This window comes from Pavona decussata, unplaced genomic scaffold (assembly GCF_977016875.1).
Source record: "Pavona decussata unplaced genomic scaffold, jaPavDecu1.1 SCAFFOLD_6, whole genome shotgun sequence".
In the NCBI taxonomy this organism is placed as follows: Eukaryota; Metazoa; Cnidaria; class Anthozoa; order Scleractinia; family Agariciidae; genus Pavona; species Pavona decussata.
In genome coordinates this window covers 3,075,001-3,095,000 of record NW_028145430.1, presented here as the reverse complement: position 1 = coordinate 3,095,000, position 20,000 = coordinate 3,075,001, and the positions used below count along the sequence as shown (strand labels likewise).

At 39.0% G+C, this 20,000-nt stretch overlaps 2 protein-coding genes across 4 annotated transcripts in view; one reads left to right on the top strand and one right to left on the bottom strand.

Moving 5' to 3' along the window:
- Positions 1 to 2,440: 2,440 nt before the first annotated feature.
- LOC146489197 (tauropine dehydrogenase-like) lies at positions 2,441 to 11,532 on the bottom strand. 2 transcript variants are annotated; one of them, XM_085106823.1, is made up of 5 exons: positions 11,368 to 11,431; positions 8,017 to 8,106; positions 5,179 to 5,703; positions 3,987 to 4,289; positions 2,441 to 3,082 (listed from the first exon to the last, which is right to left on the bottom strand). In XM_085106823.1, the coding sequence occupies exons 3-5, from the start codon at positions 5,698 to 5,700 to the stop codon at positions 2,705 to 2,707; spliced, it is 1,203 nt and encodes a 400-aa protein (XP_084962949.1). In that variant the 5' UTR covers positions 5,701 to 5,703; positions 8,017 to 8,106; positions 11,368 to 11,431; the 3' UTR covers positions 2,441 to 2,704. The 2 variants fall into 2 exon arrangements, with proteins under 2 accessions (XP_084962949.1, XP_084962941.1); XM_085106815.1 differs by lacking the exon at positions 8,017 to 8,106 and having other exon boundaries at positions 11,368 to 11,532.
- Positions 11,533 to 17,692: 6,160 nt separating this feature from the next.
- The window catches only part of LOC146489194 (uncharacterized), an 18,434-nt gene continuing 16,126 nt past the window's right edge, over positions 17,693 to 20,000 (top strand). For both annotated transcript variants that reach the window (XM_085106915.1, XM_085106908.1), the window contains exon 1: positions 17,693 to 17,916. In XM_085106915.1, the coding sequence (XP_084963041.1) occupies positions 17,829 to 17,916 (88 nt within the window). In that variant the 5' untranslated portion in view covers positions 17,693 to 17,828. The remainder of the gene's footprint in view (positions 17,917 to 20,000) is intronic.

The window sequence follows — 20,000 nt, the reverse complement described above, 5'->3', positions numbered from 1 at the left end:
CCATGGGCAACAACGTGTCAGTACTGATCGTACTTATTAACATTGAAAGGGCATAAACCAACTCTGTAGTCAACAATGAGATGGGTCGTATCATTCGGCCGTTGAAATGGCAGAGACAACTAATTCTTTTAACGTGTTTTATAAGCTCATACGGATAGATTCATATGTAAGAATATTTTCTCTTCATATGTAGGCCTGATGTTAATGCATCGTATGCCCCTCATTTTTTTTCGACTGTTTCTTAAAAATTGGGCAACTTAAAACGAGAATTTTTTGGGCAAATGGTTCACCGCCCCCCCCCCCCCCCCCCCCCTGGCAAAAAATTACCCGTACGCCTATAGACAGAGGCTTGGTCCATGCATGTGCTGAGGAGCTTGCTGATCACTTTAATTCTATTTTCCTAGACAGGGAAAACCCTGAATCACCCATCCATTGTTTAAGTAGTCAAGACAAGATGGGCCTGACCTCGAAAATTTTAAGGCTGGAAAAAGAAAACGTTAAAAGAAACATTTCATCCTGTAGTGAAACCTATGTCCCTGTGCAATTGAAAGTAACCCCTTCACCAATGAGTACGAGCCAGAAATTCTATTCTTGCCTGCGCAGTCAATACCTTTCCAAATGAAATACCAGACGTTCTCAGAGAGCTGTGATTGTTGATCATGCAGGTTTCTTCCATCGTACAGCTCTTTTTTCTTAGCTCCTTGCTGTTTGCTCCAAATTTACCTGCTTACTCAGTCACGCGGAGCAGACCTATCCTCGATACCTTAGAGAAGCTCCATCCAGCTGGGGGGTAATTCAACTACCAGAACTTGGCTGAACAACTTGACAATGGATGTACAAATCTCGTTCCCAGAGCCCTAACGAGGGATCTGGGAACGAGATTGTGGATGTACCTCAAGTTCCTACTGGTGACGTTCTTGTTACCAATTGCGCAAGAAGTGGACTGTCAGAAAAGATAACCGAGCACAAAAAAGTGTCCTAACCAGTGTTTGAGTGGCTCCAGTTCATTTTGATGGAACATTACAAGGTCTTACAATGAGATTAATATCTTGCTCCATTGTAAGAAAAAGCATATGCGGTGACTACTATGCTACTTAACTTGTTTGTAATAAACTCTTTTTTACAGCTGACACTAAGTGAAGACTGAGTTTTATTATAATTACACGCACTAACAACAGTATTTTAAAAGTGACGTGGATATGAATAATGGAACATTTTACGGCTAAAATATGTTTTATTGACATCAGTGAAAGCCTTTGAGGCTGATAGTGTTCCCTGTTACCTTTGCAAATGAGCACTGGGTCTCGAGGGGCAGCAGGTGTCTTACAGTAACAGTTTTTTTTTTGGGGGGGGGGGGGGGGGGAGGACAGGCCGTTAATACTCACCTGAAATATTTGAGCAACCCATTACATTAGAATCGGTCACTGGTTTAGGGTGCGACATTACAGTATAAATGGTGTTTTTTTTGGAACAGGAAGCCCTCTTGATAAGTTAGGAACTTAGACGTCTCGTTGGAGGTAATGCAGATTGGTCAACAAGTAAAATAACTTTGCTCTATTTTGGTTTTAGGTCTTGGCGTGAAAGTGTTGTTGTTGCGAAGACAAGTTTAGAGGTAAGGGAAAACCTTTTGAATGCAAGCTCGGTTTCAGAGGGCAACAAGGCGGAAATAATTCGCCATGGGGTAAGGGCTGTCCAAAGAATGAACATAACAACAACTCGTTAAAAGCCACTGGCTTCTAATGGAGTGGAAATGGGAAAATTAGACTTTGCCTTCTCTTTTTTGAAAGAATTTTTTTTTTGCAATTCCGCTTATGTCGCATCAAAAAAAAGTACATTAACTTTACCTCCCGCATGTATCTTTTCCTGGAATTCTATATTCGCGACGGCAAATTGGACAAAATTTGCCGTTTTTCAGTTTCCGGCGATCCTACGAGTCAAACAATGTATTCAACAACGTGTAGTTTCTGAAGCTATGAAATTTTGATAACTTCTAACATTCCAGTGCACATGCAGACATTATCCTGTTTCAATCTGTAGCAATGGATTATAGTCAAGGACAAAAGATTTTAAATAACCCGTCAAAAATATACCGTATGACACAACCAGCTCTAAAATGTAAATACTATTGGTTTTTCAAAATGCACAAGAAGTTCTTATTTTGTACTTCAAAATATTGATTGCACAAGTAATTGCCAACATGACGGAACAGAGTGCAAAGAACGCCAAAAACAGATATTGTCCTGAATATTTCGCGTATTTTCGGAATCAGTCATCAGATTCATGATAAGTGAATAATGAGCCAGAAGTAAGGGTTCTAGGGCTAGTAGAAGGAGGCTGCAACGCTGCAACTCCACGACAATGTAAACAAGACTTTGGGAAACATATAAAATTATCACTCTCAATAGAAAGCCAACCTCTGTGAATTCTACTGAAACATGTATCACAGAAAACAGCAATTTTTTAATTTGGAGATATTCTTTATAATTTATGTATCTGACATCATACGTCTATTTAGGTGACAAAGGAAAACTGAAAACTGTGTACAATCAAAATAACCACTAACTTTACACTTGAAGAAATTTAAATCTCTTTGAAGAACAATTTCAAGATATTGAAAGCTCTATGTCGCTAGTTCGAGATGCCTTGTAATTTTGTTGTTGGCGATGTCTTCTACGTATTTAACAGTGCGGTGAACTACATTCTATTACAAGATAGATTCCAGAGTGGTGAACCCATATCTCTGTGGTGCTCGAGATGTAGCGACATCTTTTCCTTGTAACTTTGAATGCACAAGATATTCTTTTCCCATTTTCTCCTGACTCCAAGTAAGAACCTTGTCGATATTCGGCGTGTCAACCCCTGCAATTTCTGCAATGCCCCGGATGACAGCCAGACCGTAAGGGATATCCTCTGTCATGTACCGGTACGTAAAATCCGGCACAAATTTCCCATCATCAGTTTTCTTGACTGGATGTTTGAGGCCTTGGTAAGCAGCATTGGTTTGTATTGCTGTGTAAAGGTTGGTCTTGTCTGAGATGTCCTCTGGATAGCATCGCATGTACCACTCATATATGTGTACAACCTGAAAAAAGAGCTTTATTAATTTAAATGGAGAAATGATGCAGCGTCAACCATCTTGATCACATAAAAAGGAAGACAGCGAGTTCCGTATTCATTTTTCGAAAGGGAAAGACGTTTTTCAAGTTTGAGCAAGCTAGCCACAAGGAGGTTGGAAAAGATGCCTATCTAGGTACTACGGCTTGATATAAATTGTATGCGAATTTCAGCCATGGGTTTCACCACTTGAACGAGTCGTACGACTCGTAAAAAACTGACTAGGCCAGGACCTTCTTTAATGAGATGCGGTTCACCACTTGAACGAGTCACACGACTCGTACGAGTTGACTAGGCCGGTAGCCTTCTTTCATGACATGCAGTTTCACCACTTGTACGAATCGACTTGGCCACTTCGTTAATGAGATGCCATCCCACTAAAAGTCATGTTATTTTCAGTCATTGCAACAATTGTACGAGTTCGACTTGAACAAGTAGTGAACATTGGACATGAGTGATTAATGGCATTTCACTTTGATTAGCAATCACTACCTATCTCTTTTAGTGGGGTTATTATGTGTCGTTGTTTTTAAAGGTTTCTCCCTTTACGTTAGCTGAAGATGTTAAAGTAGCGTATAGGCAAACAAAGAGACAGCTGAGCAAACACTGAAGACATCCTGCCGATAAAAAAAAAGATCTTAAGGAAGATTCAAGACCCTACGAACCATTATGGTGACTTCAAAAGAAGCTAAAACCTCACATTACGTACTTTGTGTGTAATTATTTACTGGATACACCTCGTTCACATATTGGTTTCAATCCCTCTTTAGTACTTTTATAAGCATCACATCTGAGGGAGGATGTTTTCCATTATAAAATCTCACAAAATGGAAACTGCAAATGAACTAGTAGTGAAATGTAACCTAGCTTACCCTAGACATGTCAGCGCTTGATTGCTGCTCAATTAACTTGGCAGTGTTTACAATCTCATCACATATACTGGACAGAAGGTTGGCTGCTGACTCAGTCAGGCCATTGTAGAACAGAGGTGGCTGATCAAGAGGAGTCCCGTCCCACCCCTCCCACTGTCCATACGTTATTGATGTGTGTAAGTAGGCATTGACACTCATCAGTTGAACACCCAATAGATGACCTGACACAATCAGCTTAGGGAGGGGTCCAAGAAGATACTGCAGTGTGGCTACTGGGTCCTTCTTCGATGGTACATCTCCTATCTGTAAAAAAAACAACACAAGGCACAGGTTATTTACTTGGCTATACATGATCTTTAATACTGTGCTAGGAGGCAGGATAAAAAATAACAAATATCACAGCTTCACTAGACACTTGGCTGCAATATTACACACAAAAATGGTATTGCCAGATGAGGATTTTGACAACAGTGGATTGCAGGATGAACTAACAGCAATCCAGGTTTATTTTAAGACCTGTTTCATCTCCCCTTATTATATATAGAACTTATAATACTCAAAAACATTATTAAGGATGGACTAAACATCCCAAATAAAAGTGGATCTCTTGAGATTGCCACACCATAAAAAGATATTTTTAGTGCTGGAGTCTGATCTTCTTACAACATTACCTTCAACTTAATTCCTTCATTAAAACGTTTTTTTTGTTTTGTTTTGTCTATTTGTTAAGTCCCCTGCTCCCACAAGTATTCATGCAGGTACATATACAGAAATTGTAAGCATAGTTTTATAATAGGCAGCAGCCCACGACACCCCCTAGAAAGTTAATGCACATTATTATTTGCTATTAATGGTACCATGATGTTATTATAAGACAGTAGTCAATGCAATCAGAAACTACAAACCTGAATGGCTCTTCTTATTTATGTATACATATATTGAATATGTTATACTTATAGTTGCCATAAAATAATTTTTAAAAAATATTTATGCTGTATGAGATGCTCAAAGTAAGAGTTAAACAGCTAGCCTAGCTTAGTTTTATACCAGAATTTCAATATTTTACTTTAGATGTTTGAACAAAATGTCCAATCTTGATTATACAACCCCATTCCCTCGCTTGTGGCAGGGATATGTATTTTTTACTTCAGATATAACTCTTTAAAATATATTAAAGTGTGTGTTACTTTACCTTCATGGCCCCCAATAGAGATTCCTTAGTGCCCAGGACCTCACATTTCATTCCAAACTCAGTGATACGACACGCCCAAGGCAGTGACTCAAAATTCATGATGGTACATTGCCTTCCTGTGTCACCCAGAACATGACGAGTCTGGAACTCAAACCCCGGTTCCCCTGGTAAACCAACAATAATGGTGCCAGGTTTAATGTGAGATTTTAAGGCATCTAGAAAAACTTGATGAGCAAATGCCGGCAGCACAAAGACCACTATGTCAACGTCTTGCATGGCTTCCTCTGGATTTTTCGTTACCAGTGCAGGTTTGGACAAAATATAACTTGGCTCCTTTCCTTTTCGATGTAAAGTAACCTCAAGATCCTTCTTCTGCATTGCAGTGTTCCAGCGCTCTGCTTCATCTTGATACAAACTCAGGACTCGAACATCTGTTCCCTGCAGAGAAGAAGCAATACCAGCAAAGGCATGTGCTCCATTTCCACTCCCACAAATTAGCAACTTGATGGTGTCTGAATTCATTTCCTATAGTCACAAAAAGTAATAGGAAAGTAATTTAATGTCAATTATTAACAGAAGTTATTATTTGAAACTAAATGATGTCCCATTATTTCTGTAAGTAAACCAAACTGATTGCAGGGCTGACATTAACAGCAAATAAAATGCTTATTTACTTGGGCCATTATATTTCAGTTAGTACCACTATACTCATCTTCGGGGCCAGAGTTACAAATTAAGAGAGAAAATAAGAGGTCTTAAACGTTTTCCAAAGTAACTTAGTTTATTACACTAAATAAAGTACTTAAAGCTTGAAAGTTTTTTTAATTAACCCTGGCCCTGAAGAAGACTAGAGGTACTAGTTGAACTACTGGTCCAAATAAATAAGCCATTTCATGCTTTGCCATGGCCAGCCCTGCAATCAGTTTGGTTTATTTAAATGAAAAGTGCATGACCTCAGGGCATGTGCGTTTCTACTACAAGAGATCCAACAATGAAAAGTATTCAAAACAGTTTATTGTGGGTCATGTGGTCCCCTCCATTTAAAAGATTTACATTGTTTCCATCAAATCTACAACTACATGTATATATTTATTAATACATTTTAAAGGAAATATATTTGTCACTCTGTATAAAAAACATAACTTGAAAGCTGCCTTGAGAATAGTGGTACAACAAAGACAGCATTAAATTTATCCTCATGCAACATCAATGCTTATTAAACCCTGCAGTCATGAGAATTAAGGATATGATCACCCAAGGTGAATTTTAGTGACATTTTAATAACTTCTCTAGAGTCCCTTGATAAGAAAACTCTTTGATATTAGGGGTTAAAGGCTTAACAACAAATTTTAAATTTCTAAATGTGTAACTGTGTAGTTACATAAAATAAGTTACACCAATAATTGAACCCATCCAAAGATCAGCATTGCTAGGGATGGCCAGGATACTAAGGAAAGAACTAGAAGTGTAGAATTAGATAACATGCATCTAGGTTTCCCATGGCAACTGGTTGTTGCTTGGAGCCTATGAGCCTATGAAATCACCTGCTTCGACATCTTTACCTGTGATAGTTTTAATAATAATAATAATAATAATAATAATAATAATAATAAAAATAATAATAATAATAATAATAATAATAATAATAAATAATAACAATAACCACAAACAAACCTGGACCTAGCTCAGAGAAGGCAAGCTCAAAAGGGAGGACAGAGTCCCTTATTATTACTGCACACTATCAGGCAATAAAAACCAATCACATTCAAGGCAGAGATTGACAACTCTCAGACAAATCCAAAGTGCAGAATGTGTAACCAGTATAATTAGACAAATTATCCCCCATCTTGTGAGTGTGTTCCCTAAACTAGCACAGAAAGAGTACAAGAGAAGATAATTATGATAATGTGGAAAGAGCAACCCACTGGGATTTGGCAGGAACCTTGGGTTGGATCAATCAGAGAAGTGCTATGAACAAAATAATATTACCCCGAAGGGTGTAGGGCTTATAAGCATCTGGAGTGATCATGTAATTGAGGAAAGCAGGCGAGATTTGGTATTCATCAATAGAAAGAAATTATAAGAGCTGCCAAATAATAGATGTGACAATCTCTAAAGAATCGAGAGTGAAAGTGAAACACAACAAAAAAAAAAGGAAAAATACCAAGACCTATCCCAACAGATCTGAAGAGTGTGATCAGGGGCCTGAAGACACAGGTGATGCCTGTAGTAATATGTGCATTTTAGCCATTCCAAGAAGACTGAAACCTGTATGTCATTAGAGTGAACAGTCGTCAATTGGGCTAATTTAGAATTCAGCACTGTTGGGATCAGCTAGGATTATTAGAAAAATTCTTGTTTTGGAGTGTGCCTTAAATAGGCAACTGGTTGTTGCTTGGCATCCTAGTAAACACCAGCTTTATTAGCCCTATTGCTGCGAAAATCCCAAATGATAACAACATCTTTGATCCAAATTGAAATAAAAAAATACAGTATCAAACAACCTTATTGCTGAATTTGATTCAATGGATCTTATCTAAGATAATCAGTAATGGTATACCAGTCCCTGTTTTTTAATTAAGTCTGGAGCATTTACGTCATGAGTGGAATTGCAGTGCTCTAGTGGTAATCAGTTATTCTATATTGCATTGGATGAGGGTTGTCTTATGTGGCTTCAGAAAAAAAAATATTGCTCCATGTTAAACACTAGTCGACCATACAGCAACATTACTGATTCTTCAGGTAGCCATTTGATGAACTAACACCAAAACCAGGGGGAACTGTACATGTTAGGTTACTTCATACTACAAAAACACTCTGGGGATGGGGAGTACTCACTATAATGGACTGTAATGTGAAGGCTCTTCCTAAAAGGGGTACCTTTTTTCAGGCTGTCGAAACGCATACAAAAAATATGGATTTCATGAGCTGAAGTATAGAAAAGGGCAAGGAATATTGTCATTTAGGTATCTAAAAGGACCTTTCAAAAAGTTAATTCCAAGGGTAAAGAAAAGAGCTGTAATGAGAAAGGGCAGTATCATTTTCTATGGAAGGTAAAATAATAATAATAATAATAGATAGATAGATAGATAGATAGATAGATAGATAGATAGATAGATAGATAGATAGATAGATAGATAGATAGATAGATAGATAGATAGATAGATAGATAGATAGATAGATAGATAGATAGATAGATAGATAGATAGATAGATAGATACTTTATTATAAAACACCATTGCAGCCATAAGCTGAATTACGGGATATTTACAAATTCTGATACTAACAAAGAGAAAAAAGAAAATTATCTACATCTTAAAAACATGGCTAAAAATATAATAACAAAGAGGAAAAGAGAAAATATCTACATCTTATAGACATGGCTAAAAATAAAACTGTTCTTCAAATGCTCGGTCTTACATAGGGGGAGAGTGAAATCACTTTTGCGTCTCAGCGCATATTTACAACTCTTCCTTTGAGGGAGGAGGCTATGGAGACTGTGGGTGGGGTTACAGACGATCTCGTCAAACAGATTGATTGAAATCTATTCTCTCCTCTCATGAAGTTTCGGTAGGCCAACTGTTTCTAGTGCTACACTATATGACAGGTCAGGATAGATGATTCTGAATGCCCTTCTTTGGATCCGTTCCAAATCTACACTAATGTAGTTTGGTAGAGAACGATGGAATACAGGACTTGCGTATTCCAGGACGGGCCTAATACATGTCACATAGAATTGCACCAGTTCACTTGGTGCCACTCCGGATCTCTTGTGTTGACGTAAAAAGTAGAGACGAGAGGAACATTTTCTAATTAGTTCAGAGCTGTGCATGTTCCACTTTAGGTCGTGGCTAATGGTCACGCCTAGCAATTTGGCACTGGTGACTAATTCAAGAGGTTTGCCATTTAGGACTAGGGGTTCAAAATCGTGGTTGCTATTGGAGAAACCAATTCGAAGTTCTTTGCACTTGGCCTCATTCAATTGGAACCCATCGAGACTCGCTTGTCTCGAAAGGTCATCCACAGCTTCTTGGAGTTTGCTCTCACTACCCTTTGTAACTATTTCGGAACAAGATGTATCATCCACGTATTTCCACATGTCAACTGGTGTGTCCAATTCATTAATCATGACAAGAAATAACCAGGGGCCTAATAATAATAATAATAATAATAAATAACAATAATTTTTATTAAAATATTTCAAGTAAAATGCTATTTGCAGGTTAAAAGTAGCGATTAAAACTTTTCGATAAAAAAGATTATTTTTTTAACACAATTTTTTTTCAAGAAAAGGGAAAAAAAATCTCATCAAGTTACCTAAGGAAAAACCTCAACAAACTATATCATAAAAAAAAGTAACAAGGAAAAGTATGTATAAAAATCATAGGACCTAGACTTTGGCGAGGCATCTTTCTAATTCAAAGTCCTCTTCTCGAACATTGCTTCTATTTGCTCTTCTAACTGTTCTTGACCCTCTAAGACAGAGCAAAGCCGACCTATAATAACAATAATAATAATAATAATAATAATAATAATAATAACAAATATTATAATAATAATAATAATAATAATAGCAGTTGTCAAGAAAAACACTATACAGTCATAAATGTCTCAATGCTTTTTACAATAAGAAGTAAGCAGATTTAAATCAAAATTAACAGAAAAAAGAGCTTTCATGGAAAAGATAACTTTTCAAAGCACTCTTAGAATAATTCCATAACTTTGGAGCAACCACAGAAAATGATCTGTCACCATAAGTTACTGTCTTGGTCTATAGCTAGGGAATAATCAAGAGGTTGGAATTGCCGGAAAGAAGATGACAACAGGGAGTGTAATGATATAACAGCTTGTCAATGCAAGCTGGAACAAAGCCATTCAGGGACTTAGATATAGGTATAATTAAAAGTAACTAGAGTAGTATTCTTTCTCTCAGAGGAAGCCATTATAATTTCTTAAAAACAGGAGCAATGTAATCATCCTTATTAACACAAGCAATTATAATTCTTGCCATGATGAAATGGTTATCCTTTCATTCATGTAAAATGATATGTGTCTGGTCCTCTGGGTAGAGACTCCCTGTATAAAAACTCTCTGAGACCTGGTAATTTAATAGGCTGCCGGCATGTGCAATTTGGGTTACATCTTTACTCTTTTTCTATTTCCTTCATGGCACAATCAAGCTGGGGTCTCACTTGATTGCAGCTGCTCAGTTTTGCAAACAGTAAAGCTTGTATGTTAAACTTTTACTACAGTACCTACAGTTTCACATCAACCATGCGGCCATGCACACTCAATGCAAAAATCCTTTTAAAAATATTGAACGACCTCAAGTAAATACGAACACTATAATTAGCTACATGCATGCAGCTTTTGAATTGACAACTGGATTTGGTTAAATACAAAGACAAGGAAAAACTAACGATTAAAACCGACGTTTCTGTGGTTTCATCGCGATGCCATTGTCAAGGTGATTAAAGTATTGCGAATCTGAAATAAATTTGCATAGTAAGGACTGCAAAAAAAAAAAATAAATAAATAAAATTCCAGAAATTACACGTAACTACTTTTGCTCCAATCGAGCCTGACGTAACGCACGTTCAGACTGGGTTTTAGTTGCTGTTGTTAGCAAACATCATCTTGTGCACAAAACAATCGAACTTATTCATGAATTTCTGAAATAATCCTGATTTGGGCTTCAGTCTTTGTTCAAGTTTTTGATAAAACACAATCGATAGAAAGGTGAATTTGCTCTCACATCGATTGTTCAATACTAATTTAATGACCATAAGCTAGACATCCCTCCAATATCTTCTTTTAAGTAAGCTTAAATTAAATTCCATGTAACAACTAAAATGACTTATTAGAAACTGGATCATTGTATACTAGTAATGCAAATTGGTTCAGAGGCTGGGGTATATGTGAGCCACAATGTCATGCCCGAGAAATAAAGACCATTACTGCAATCGTCTTCTGGTTGTTCTTGCAAGGTGAAATCAACAAGATCTTTCTTGATTGCTTTTGATTAAAAATAATTATTCCACTCGTTCTTGTTGGATATTTGATAAATAGCCAACAGCGCTACGCGACTCGTTGGCTGCTGTATCTGTTAATTCTCTTAGATGTTCACCAATTGAATCAAATTCAGCGGCTGGAAGACGAATTTGCTTTGACAAATATAGTTTTACGTACCGTCGAAAATCCTCGGAGCTGGCTGAAAAGGCAAGAACAACAGCAGCCCGGAAAACGTCTCGCTGCGATTAAAGACGGCAACTGGATCGCCACTGGAGGGACAGAACGACCCTGCGTGACCGCGTGACAGGATTACGCAACTACACGAATGACGTCACGGCAAACGTGCGAACAAGCACGGCCTCCGACTGGATATCGCATGTTTGCTATGTGGTGAAATGACATGTGAAAGGAGAGGGTTTTAAAGGTCGGGATTCGGGGTTTTAGCGGAAAAGAGCGGCGATATTCGGGACTAGAATTAGGGACGGGACGCGGGATTTGACGATTTTACGAAGCGGGATGCGGGAAATGTCAATCTAATCCGGGAAGTCCGGTGCCGAAAATCTACAATGAAAATCTAGTTGTCACAATCCTGGACGAGGAAATGAAATTTACTGGTCTTATGTCTTTACATAAAAATTTCTTCAGTGCTCCCTGTCAAGACCTTGCATTAACTTGAGCCGATAAGCCTAAACAAATGCCACGCTAGCGTACACAACAGCATAAAGGAACTAATTCAAACGGCTCCGAATGATAAGAAAAGTTTTTTAATGTTTCGCTGTTTATATTTTTAAATAAAATTCAGGGGAAAGCATTTGTTATTCACCTTTCATTTGAAGACAGAAACCGTTTCTACATTGATTGTAAACGTGAGACATCTTTATCTATCTTAGCCCGCGAGATTTAGTTGCCAAATTTTCGGTTAAACAAAACTAACCTTGAGGCACTCAGGTTAGCCCAAAAAACACTCCGGTTAGCCTAAAGAGCACTCCAGTTAGCCTAAATAGCACTTAGGTTAGCTTAAATAGCTTCCCGGTTAGCAGTTTATGTTGGGGTTGTTCATGCCTCGCATTCCTCGCATGTTGTTCATGCTTTGCACGTCTGGTTCGCATATTGTAAACACTCCTCACGGCCCGAAAACAAAGAACGCGACCGAGAATTTCAAGAATTTGATAACACGACAGAAAACGTAACTCGTACCAGCCGAGTACAAAAAACGAGACCGAGAACAATAACTCGTGGCCCGAAGTCTTATCTCTCGGCCCATCGCGACCCCAAAAAGAAAAAAGAATTTGATAATGCTACCGAAACCTTAACTCGGTCCGCCTTACGGCCCGAGTAATAAGAATACACTAGTTTCTTGTTTTAGCCATTGGGTCTGTTTAAGACAGAAAGTGATGAAATAGATACCCCGTTCAAGACAAAACACCCTGAAAACCATACCCTATCGAGCCGCACGTCCCCGTTAAGGTCATATAAGGGAGTACCCCCCCCCCCCCGGGGTATTAGCAATCAGAAAATATTAACGGCAGACTGATCCCAACGGCGGAGGTGACAAGCTTGAGAGAGCAAACAACAAAAGCTAGAATAACTGAAATATATTTGTTTTTTAAAAAAACAAATTTTTTTGCCCGATATTTCGGTTTGCAATACAAACCTTCCTCGGGGGCTGAACGAAAAAGAAAAGTGAGAAACATAAAAGGATCGTTACAAAGAAGATTTAAAATATAAAATGCGTGACAATGATTGGTTGTTTAGGACTAAGTGTGAGACATGTCATTGGCGTGTTTCGTCACGTCTATTTATACCAAGAGGGTGCAATGTTTTAGCTTTGTTGATTAAATGAGCTTCACGAGCCTTTCTAACTGAGTCACGTTTGCTGCGTATAAGTTCAAGCGGGATTAGTTGGACGTCGTTGATTGAGTGGCCAGGTTGGTTGAAATGTAGCGAGACAGGAGTGGGGTTGAGTAGTTGATGGTGATTCAGGATAGATCTGCGATGCTCCCCGAAACGTTCATTAAGTTTGCGCTTTGTCTCCCCAATGTATTGGGAGTGGCACTTCTTACATTGAATTAAATAGATTAGGTTTTTGGAATTACAAGATATGTAGTCAGAAATTTTGCGTGATTCGTTAGTGTTGAAAAAAGTGTAGTTCGTTTGACCTTCTTGGAGAAATGAGCAAGTTAGGCATCGTGGGTGGTTGCATTTATGAATTCCAGCGGGTTGTTGGTTGGAGGGCTTGTTTTGAGGTAGCTCGGAATGGACCAGGAGATCACGTAGACTTGCGTTACGTTTGTAGGCGATAACTGGTGGATGAGGGAAAACTTGTTTGCAGTTGGCGGAGGACTGGAGGATGTTGATATGTTTTTTCACAATAGATGAGATTTTGGGAAGTGCAGGATTGAAGGATATGACGAAGGGTGTTCTGTCTGTTTTTGTGGCTTTCTGTTCTTGTGGCTGTAGTGTTGCGTGACGTGGGATGGCTCGTACGCGATTTGCATCTTTTTGTAGGGAATAGCGGCTATAACCACGTTGGACCAGGTGCTTGATGAGTTCTTCGCTTCGTTTATCAAAGAAAGCGTCAGTAGAGCATATGCGACGGATTCGCAGGAAAAGGCTGAATGGAATAGTTTGTTTAGTGTGGTTCGGGTGGCATGAAGTTTTGAGGAGGTATTGATGCTTGTCTGTGGGTTTTGTGTGGAGATCTGTTTGGATGTGGTTGTTGCTGAGGTGGACTTGGACATCTAGGAAAGGGAGTGTCTGATGAGAGGAATTTGAGTATTCATGGGTAAATTTGATACTCGCGTGAATAGAGTTTAAGTATCTGATGAAATCTTTAAGGTGTTCCTCTCCTTCTGTCCATATCATAAAGACATCATCGATGAACCTCCACCAAACGAACGGCTTGAGAGGAGCGTTTCCAATGGCGTGTTGTTCAAATTTACCCATGAATAGATTAGCGTATGAAGGTGCCATGCGGGTTCCCATAGCTGTCCCGTGTACTTGTAAATAGTGTTCGTTGTTGAAGGAAAAGTTGTTCATTGTAAGAATCATTCTTATGAGATCACATATGCTTTCAGCAGGAAGGGATTTGTTTTGACGAGTCTTTAGAAAATGGCGGCAGGCTTCGATGCCTTCGTTATGAGGAATGTTAGTATACAATGAGGAAACATCCAGGGTGACAAGGAGGGCGTTTTCCGGTAGAGGTCCCAGTTTCTCGAGTTGAAGAAGAAAGTGTGTAGTATCTTTTATGAATGAAGGAAGATTCTGAACAAGGGGCTTTAGGTGGTAATCGACGAACTCGGAAATGCGTTCAGTAGGGTGGCCATTGCTGGATATGATTTAGTGACACTAAATATTATCAAAAACAATCTTCAGACCTTACAAGCAAAATACACGAACGCGTCAAAGAATACACTACCCGTTTACACAAAAATGATCTCATTGACTATGAGACATTTAAATACCTCTCATCCAACTCTGATCCCAAGACTGGTCGTTTCTACATTCTTCCTAAAATCCACAAACAAGGCAACCCTGGCCGACCCGTCATATCCAGCAATGGCCACCCTACTGAACGCAAATCGCGTACGAGCCATCCCACGTCACGCAACACTACAGCCACAAGAACAGAAAGCCACAAAAACAGACAGAACACCCTTCGTCATATCCTTCAATCCTGCACTTCCCAAAATCTCATCTATTGTGAAAAAACATATCAACATCCTCCAGTCCTCCGCCAACTGCAAACAAGTTTTCCCTCATCCACCAGTTATCGCCTACAAACGTAACGCAAGTCTACGTGATCTCCTGGTCCATTCCGAGCTACCTCAAAACAAGCCCTCCAACCAACAACCCGCTGGAATTCATAAATGCAACCACCCACGATGCCTAACTTGCTCATTTCTCCAAGAAGGTCAAACGAACTACACTTTTTTCAACACTAACGAATCACGCAAAATTTCTGACTACATATCTTGTAATTCCAAAAACCTAATCTATTTAATTCAATGTAAGAAGTGCCACTCCCAATACATTGGGGAGACAAAGCGCAAACTTAATGAACGTTTCGGGGAGCATCGCAGATCTATCCTGAATCACCATCAACTACTCAACCCCACTCCTGTCTCGCTACATTTCAACCAACCTGGCCACTCAATCAACGACGTCCAACTAATCCCGCTTGAACTTATACGCAGCAAACGTGACTCAGTTAGAAAGGCTCGTGAAGCTCATTTAATCAACAAAGCTAAAACATTGCACCCTCTTGGTATAAATAGACGTGACGAAACACGCCAATGACATGTCTCACACTTAGTCCTAAACAACCAATCATTGTCACGCATTTTATATTTTAAATCTTCTTTGTAACGATCCTTTTATGTTTCTCACTTTTCTTTTTCGTTCAGCCCCCGAGGAAGGTTTGTATTGCAAACCGAAATATCGGGCAAAAAAATTTGTTTTTTTAAAAAACAAATATATTTCAGTTATTCTAGCTTTTGTTGTTTGCTCTCTCAAGCTTGTCACCTCCGCCGTTGGGATCAGTCTGCCGTTAATATTTTCTATTTGAGATAATTTGCTGATCCAGGTCTACAAGGGATCCGGCACCACTCATTGGTTTGTCGCTGTGGAATTGCAGATTTTATTGTATTAGCAATCAGACGGTATTCAGAGATGTGTCCCAAAGGCCTCAATTGTCACTAAGGCCGCAAATCATCAATCTATTACTGAGTTACAGCCAATCCTGGAATATGTAATATATTTCACTTGGCACAAGAAATTTATATTTGTACGTCTTCAAAAGCTATAACATTGGCCATCTGATTGAACCATGTGTGAAGCCTCTTCGTTCTCAGGCATTTTAAAGAAGACCATGGATTTTCAATAGCAATCTTCGTCGAGAGACAGACTTACTCAACAAATGCAGACATTATCATTAGTGAAATAGATTTGGCGTGTCTATCATGAGTGCTTGTCCATGACTGGCTTTAAATCTCCAGTGTTGCAGAAATCACGGATTTGTTCTATAGCTTACTCGCTAAATTTACGTGACATAGAGAAGTTCCTTCTTACAGCCTCGTTTCTATGTTTATCTGGTCGCGTGACTATTACTTTAATTAAAACCCACCTAAACAACCAAGAGCATCCTTTGTCACAATGTAGCTACGTTTGGAAATCAACAGTCCATGTATGTGAAAATTATAAGGAGTTTTGCATTCCAGCCTGTTGTAAGGTCAAGTGACCCCCATTAATATACCAGAAGCAGAGACCGATACAACGTAGAAATACGGTTTAAAGGTTACTATATTTCGGCTGGCCAAACCAGCCTTCGTTAAGCCGATCAGATCAACAATTGATCCAACGTATACCAGCAGGATTATCGTCCGCGGTTGTTGCTTGGACTTGACTCATTAATATACCACCGGAAGTGATGAATTCAGAATAGCGAATTGTATATTGTAGGTAAATTTGGTAAGCAACGGGGGTTTGTTTACGGAAGTTATAACGGATTTTCTATTCCAGCGTCGTTTCCGTGCTGGCCTCCATATGTCAGAATTTCGAACCCCCACTGAATCCCGCCTTAGCAAGTTGCAAAGTTGCCACCAAACTTTTCATGTCTACTAGGTCCCAATAAACATTCCTAGACCAGTGGCTTGCTTTTAGCACAAATTTCCCTCGGAACCTTATATCGTTACATTTGCTCCCAAAATATCTTTCTTCATGGTCCCAGGCTATAAAGCAAAGCGTGTAGCCTTTCCGTAAAATGTTCTGGAGAATTATCTAAGTCCCCAGAGTAATGAAGAAATACATCGATGACGAAATGCTTAAAATAGCATTTGAGAGCTTTCTTGAGGAGCATGCCTCCAAATCTCCTCAAAAGTTTTCGCTTTTGGCGCTCGCAACACCCTGAAACTCTGGCTAAGGCCGTGAACTCGCTAAATAGTTCAGTACTTCGAATGAGCTCAACGCCATCGTAAGATTGTGCCACCGGAAAACTACCAGCTGTGAATCAGGTGGTCATTCCATGCATTTCATGACCAGTAGGGAATGGTCTCTATATTGTCTCATACAGACAAGAGATTCCTTAGCAACGTAGTTGCACCAAGTTTTAAAAGAAACACCCGCTAAGATTTAGTCATTTCATTTACAAATTATCAAACTTTTGTTACGTGGAATTCATTGTCTTAATGGCTTTTAAATATACATGTGTTTATCAACCTAGCTAATTATAGATTTTAGTATTTTTAAGCTGTCTTTGTTATTCACTGGAGTAACCAATCGCTGTTAGCCTTACAAACTTCCAAAACATTTTTAGCCATGAATTAGGCAAATAATTTACACTGACTTTTTCATGCATTGTTTTTCAGTTATCTTGATTATTTTTTCTTCCCTTAAATGGCTTTATCCTCTAGAATGCGACCTTGCACCTTTAGGTACGAGCTGGTCGTGTATGGTTCATTGACCTTTCATTAACAAGTATTACCTGACAGGAAAATATGAGAACCTTAACGAGATGCAACGTTTTCAACACACATGCACAGGTTCTTTTGGGGGTTCATACTCTTGTGACACTCAAGCAATATTCATTTGTTCGGTTTCTTAACATTTCCACTCGGACTTTCAAACGTTGACCTGGCAAAATGTTGATGGTAATGATTTGTTGCATTACTGTTGTCGCATTCTCAGTAGCCACGCCCATATCTTCGAGTGAAACAAGGGAGGTCTCCGGTAAGTACTCTCCAACATTGGACCTTAAGATTGAAATCGCAAACGTCGTCAAGCAGTTTACAGTTCGGAGCTTGCCTTATGTACATAATATGGGCTTAAGATTGAAAATAACTTTTTATCTAAGCACCATGGGATACTCGCAGGAAAATAAGATGGCGACTGCAAGGAGGATAGTATCGATGCATGCACTAATGTGATTGGTAATTCTTGTAATCTCAGAAACCTGACTGAATCAAACGAACATCTTATTTATAGAGAAACGTATTTAAGGAAAGTAAATTTGACGTTAAGACGTGGCTTTATAGTTTAAAAGCAAGCAAAAAACTTTGCCGTAATTCACTTACCTCTGGAGAGTGTCCTTGTCGTTGAAACCTAAACCTCAAAACATCAAACTGGACGGCAGGATCGGAGTAACGTGACAGCTTGCGGGAAAGGAAGAAAAGCCTCAATCTTAAGGTCCCTAATAACAGCATTTACCTTTTGTTTATTTACTTGAGGAAGGCGATTGTTTGACGGAAATATTAGGAGAAGCAATTTCCTAGTTAATTTCAATTGCGGGAGCGGTTACAAGGTGTGCCCCGAATGTTCGCTTATTAAGAAATGAGCTCCCCATCCGAGACAATAGTAATAGTATAAAACTTGTACATAAACAACCGGAAAAGTCTGTGTTAGCTGAACGTATATTGTTTTCGTTTCGTTCACTTAATTTCCTGAACAATTTTTAAAAGGCTAAACTATCAGAGGAGGCAGAGCGCGTAACTTGCCAAAAGAGGCGCAAGGGACCAGAATAATTTACTTAAATAGGCAAACGGGATCCCTAGAGAGCCATCCAGTAATGAACTATTAACAGACGGTGACTATGTGAGTATTTTAGCGGTGAGAATAGCGGGAAAAAATCCACAAAAAGGTTAGAAAAAACCCCAACTTAATGTCAGAAAAACATTAAAATGCGCACACACTTTCAAAAAGCGGAAGAAAAACCGCGCAGATCTTTTTTGGAACGAAACATTTTAGCCCCGGAAACTTCCGTTGAAACTGCCCACTGCATGCGTACTTTCTGCCAAAACTGGGGAAGCTAAACCCTTTGAAACCATTTCAATAGAAGGCAGTGGTCCGGCTCTTAAATTGTAGGTTTTTATTGTTTTCCAAGCAACAGCAGCTACCATAGCAACGGCGACACAAAGCACTTCATTTTAAGGTTACTGATCGGTTTCACGAGTGTCTTCAGGGAAATCTTGCGTACGCGCGCTACTTTCGATAAAATCACGAAAAACTTTATATCACTGTAAAGCTGATAAATTAAAGTTTGCGAAAATATTAATTTTTTTATTTTGTTGGATAAATAAGCGCTCAGAGGCCTGCAAATTTAATATTAGCGATGTGTAGCGATGTTGAAATCTGGCAAATATACATACCCTATTAATTCATTTGAAGATGGGGAATTCGCGCAAAAACAAAAGCCTTGTTTGGGCCTTGAAACATTTTCAGAGTTTTCGCACATCATTAAAATACTTGTAAACGCGCACACGCAGCCGGCTAATCAAACACAAAGAAGCATTCCCTGTGGAGTCCTACTACAAAACAATAATTTAAATTCGCGCAAAAGCATTCAGCGTTACTGCAATTGTAAAGCGATATCGAATGGGAAAAGTTAAGTCTGGTGCGAGGACGCCACTAGCTAAATCAATACATCCATCGGTTCTGCGAGCCGAAGTTCGCTGCTAATTTTCGAGCCGGTCATCAACAGCGAAAAGTGGCTGGATCGTCGCTGGCATCTTCCGAAGGAGAGGCGCTGGTGTTGGAATCTCCACTATCTGGTAGTTCGTCAATGAATTCCTCTGCTGCCGAGACAGTTCTTTTTATCCAGACACTGGCTGCGGTCACATCTGGGCTACTAACTATAGTTAAGACGGGGATAACTATAGTTAGCTATTTCGGTAATGTGACCGCTTCTCTGTTTGCTCTAACTATAGTTAGAAAATTTACGCCTCGGTGATCCAAAACAATACAGATTAACTATAGTTATACCCAAGCAGAGTTCATGGGTTAAGTACCATTTACACAGGCGATTTTTGCGACGATTT

Coding starts and splice junctions, on each gene's coding strand:
- LOC146489197 (XM_085106815.1), bottom strand. CDS start 5,700: ATGAATTCAGACACCATCAAGTTGCTAATTTGTGGGAGTGGAAATGGA. Junction 4,290..5,178: donor CTCTATTGGGGGCCATGAAG/GTAAAGTAACAC, acceptor TTTTTTTTACAG/ATAGGAGATGTACCATCGAA. Junction 3,083..3,986: donor CAAGCGCTGACATGTCTAGG/GTAAGCTAGGTT, acceptor CTCTTTTTTCAG/GTTGTACACATATATGAGTG.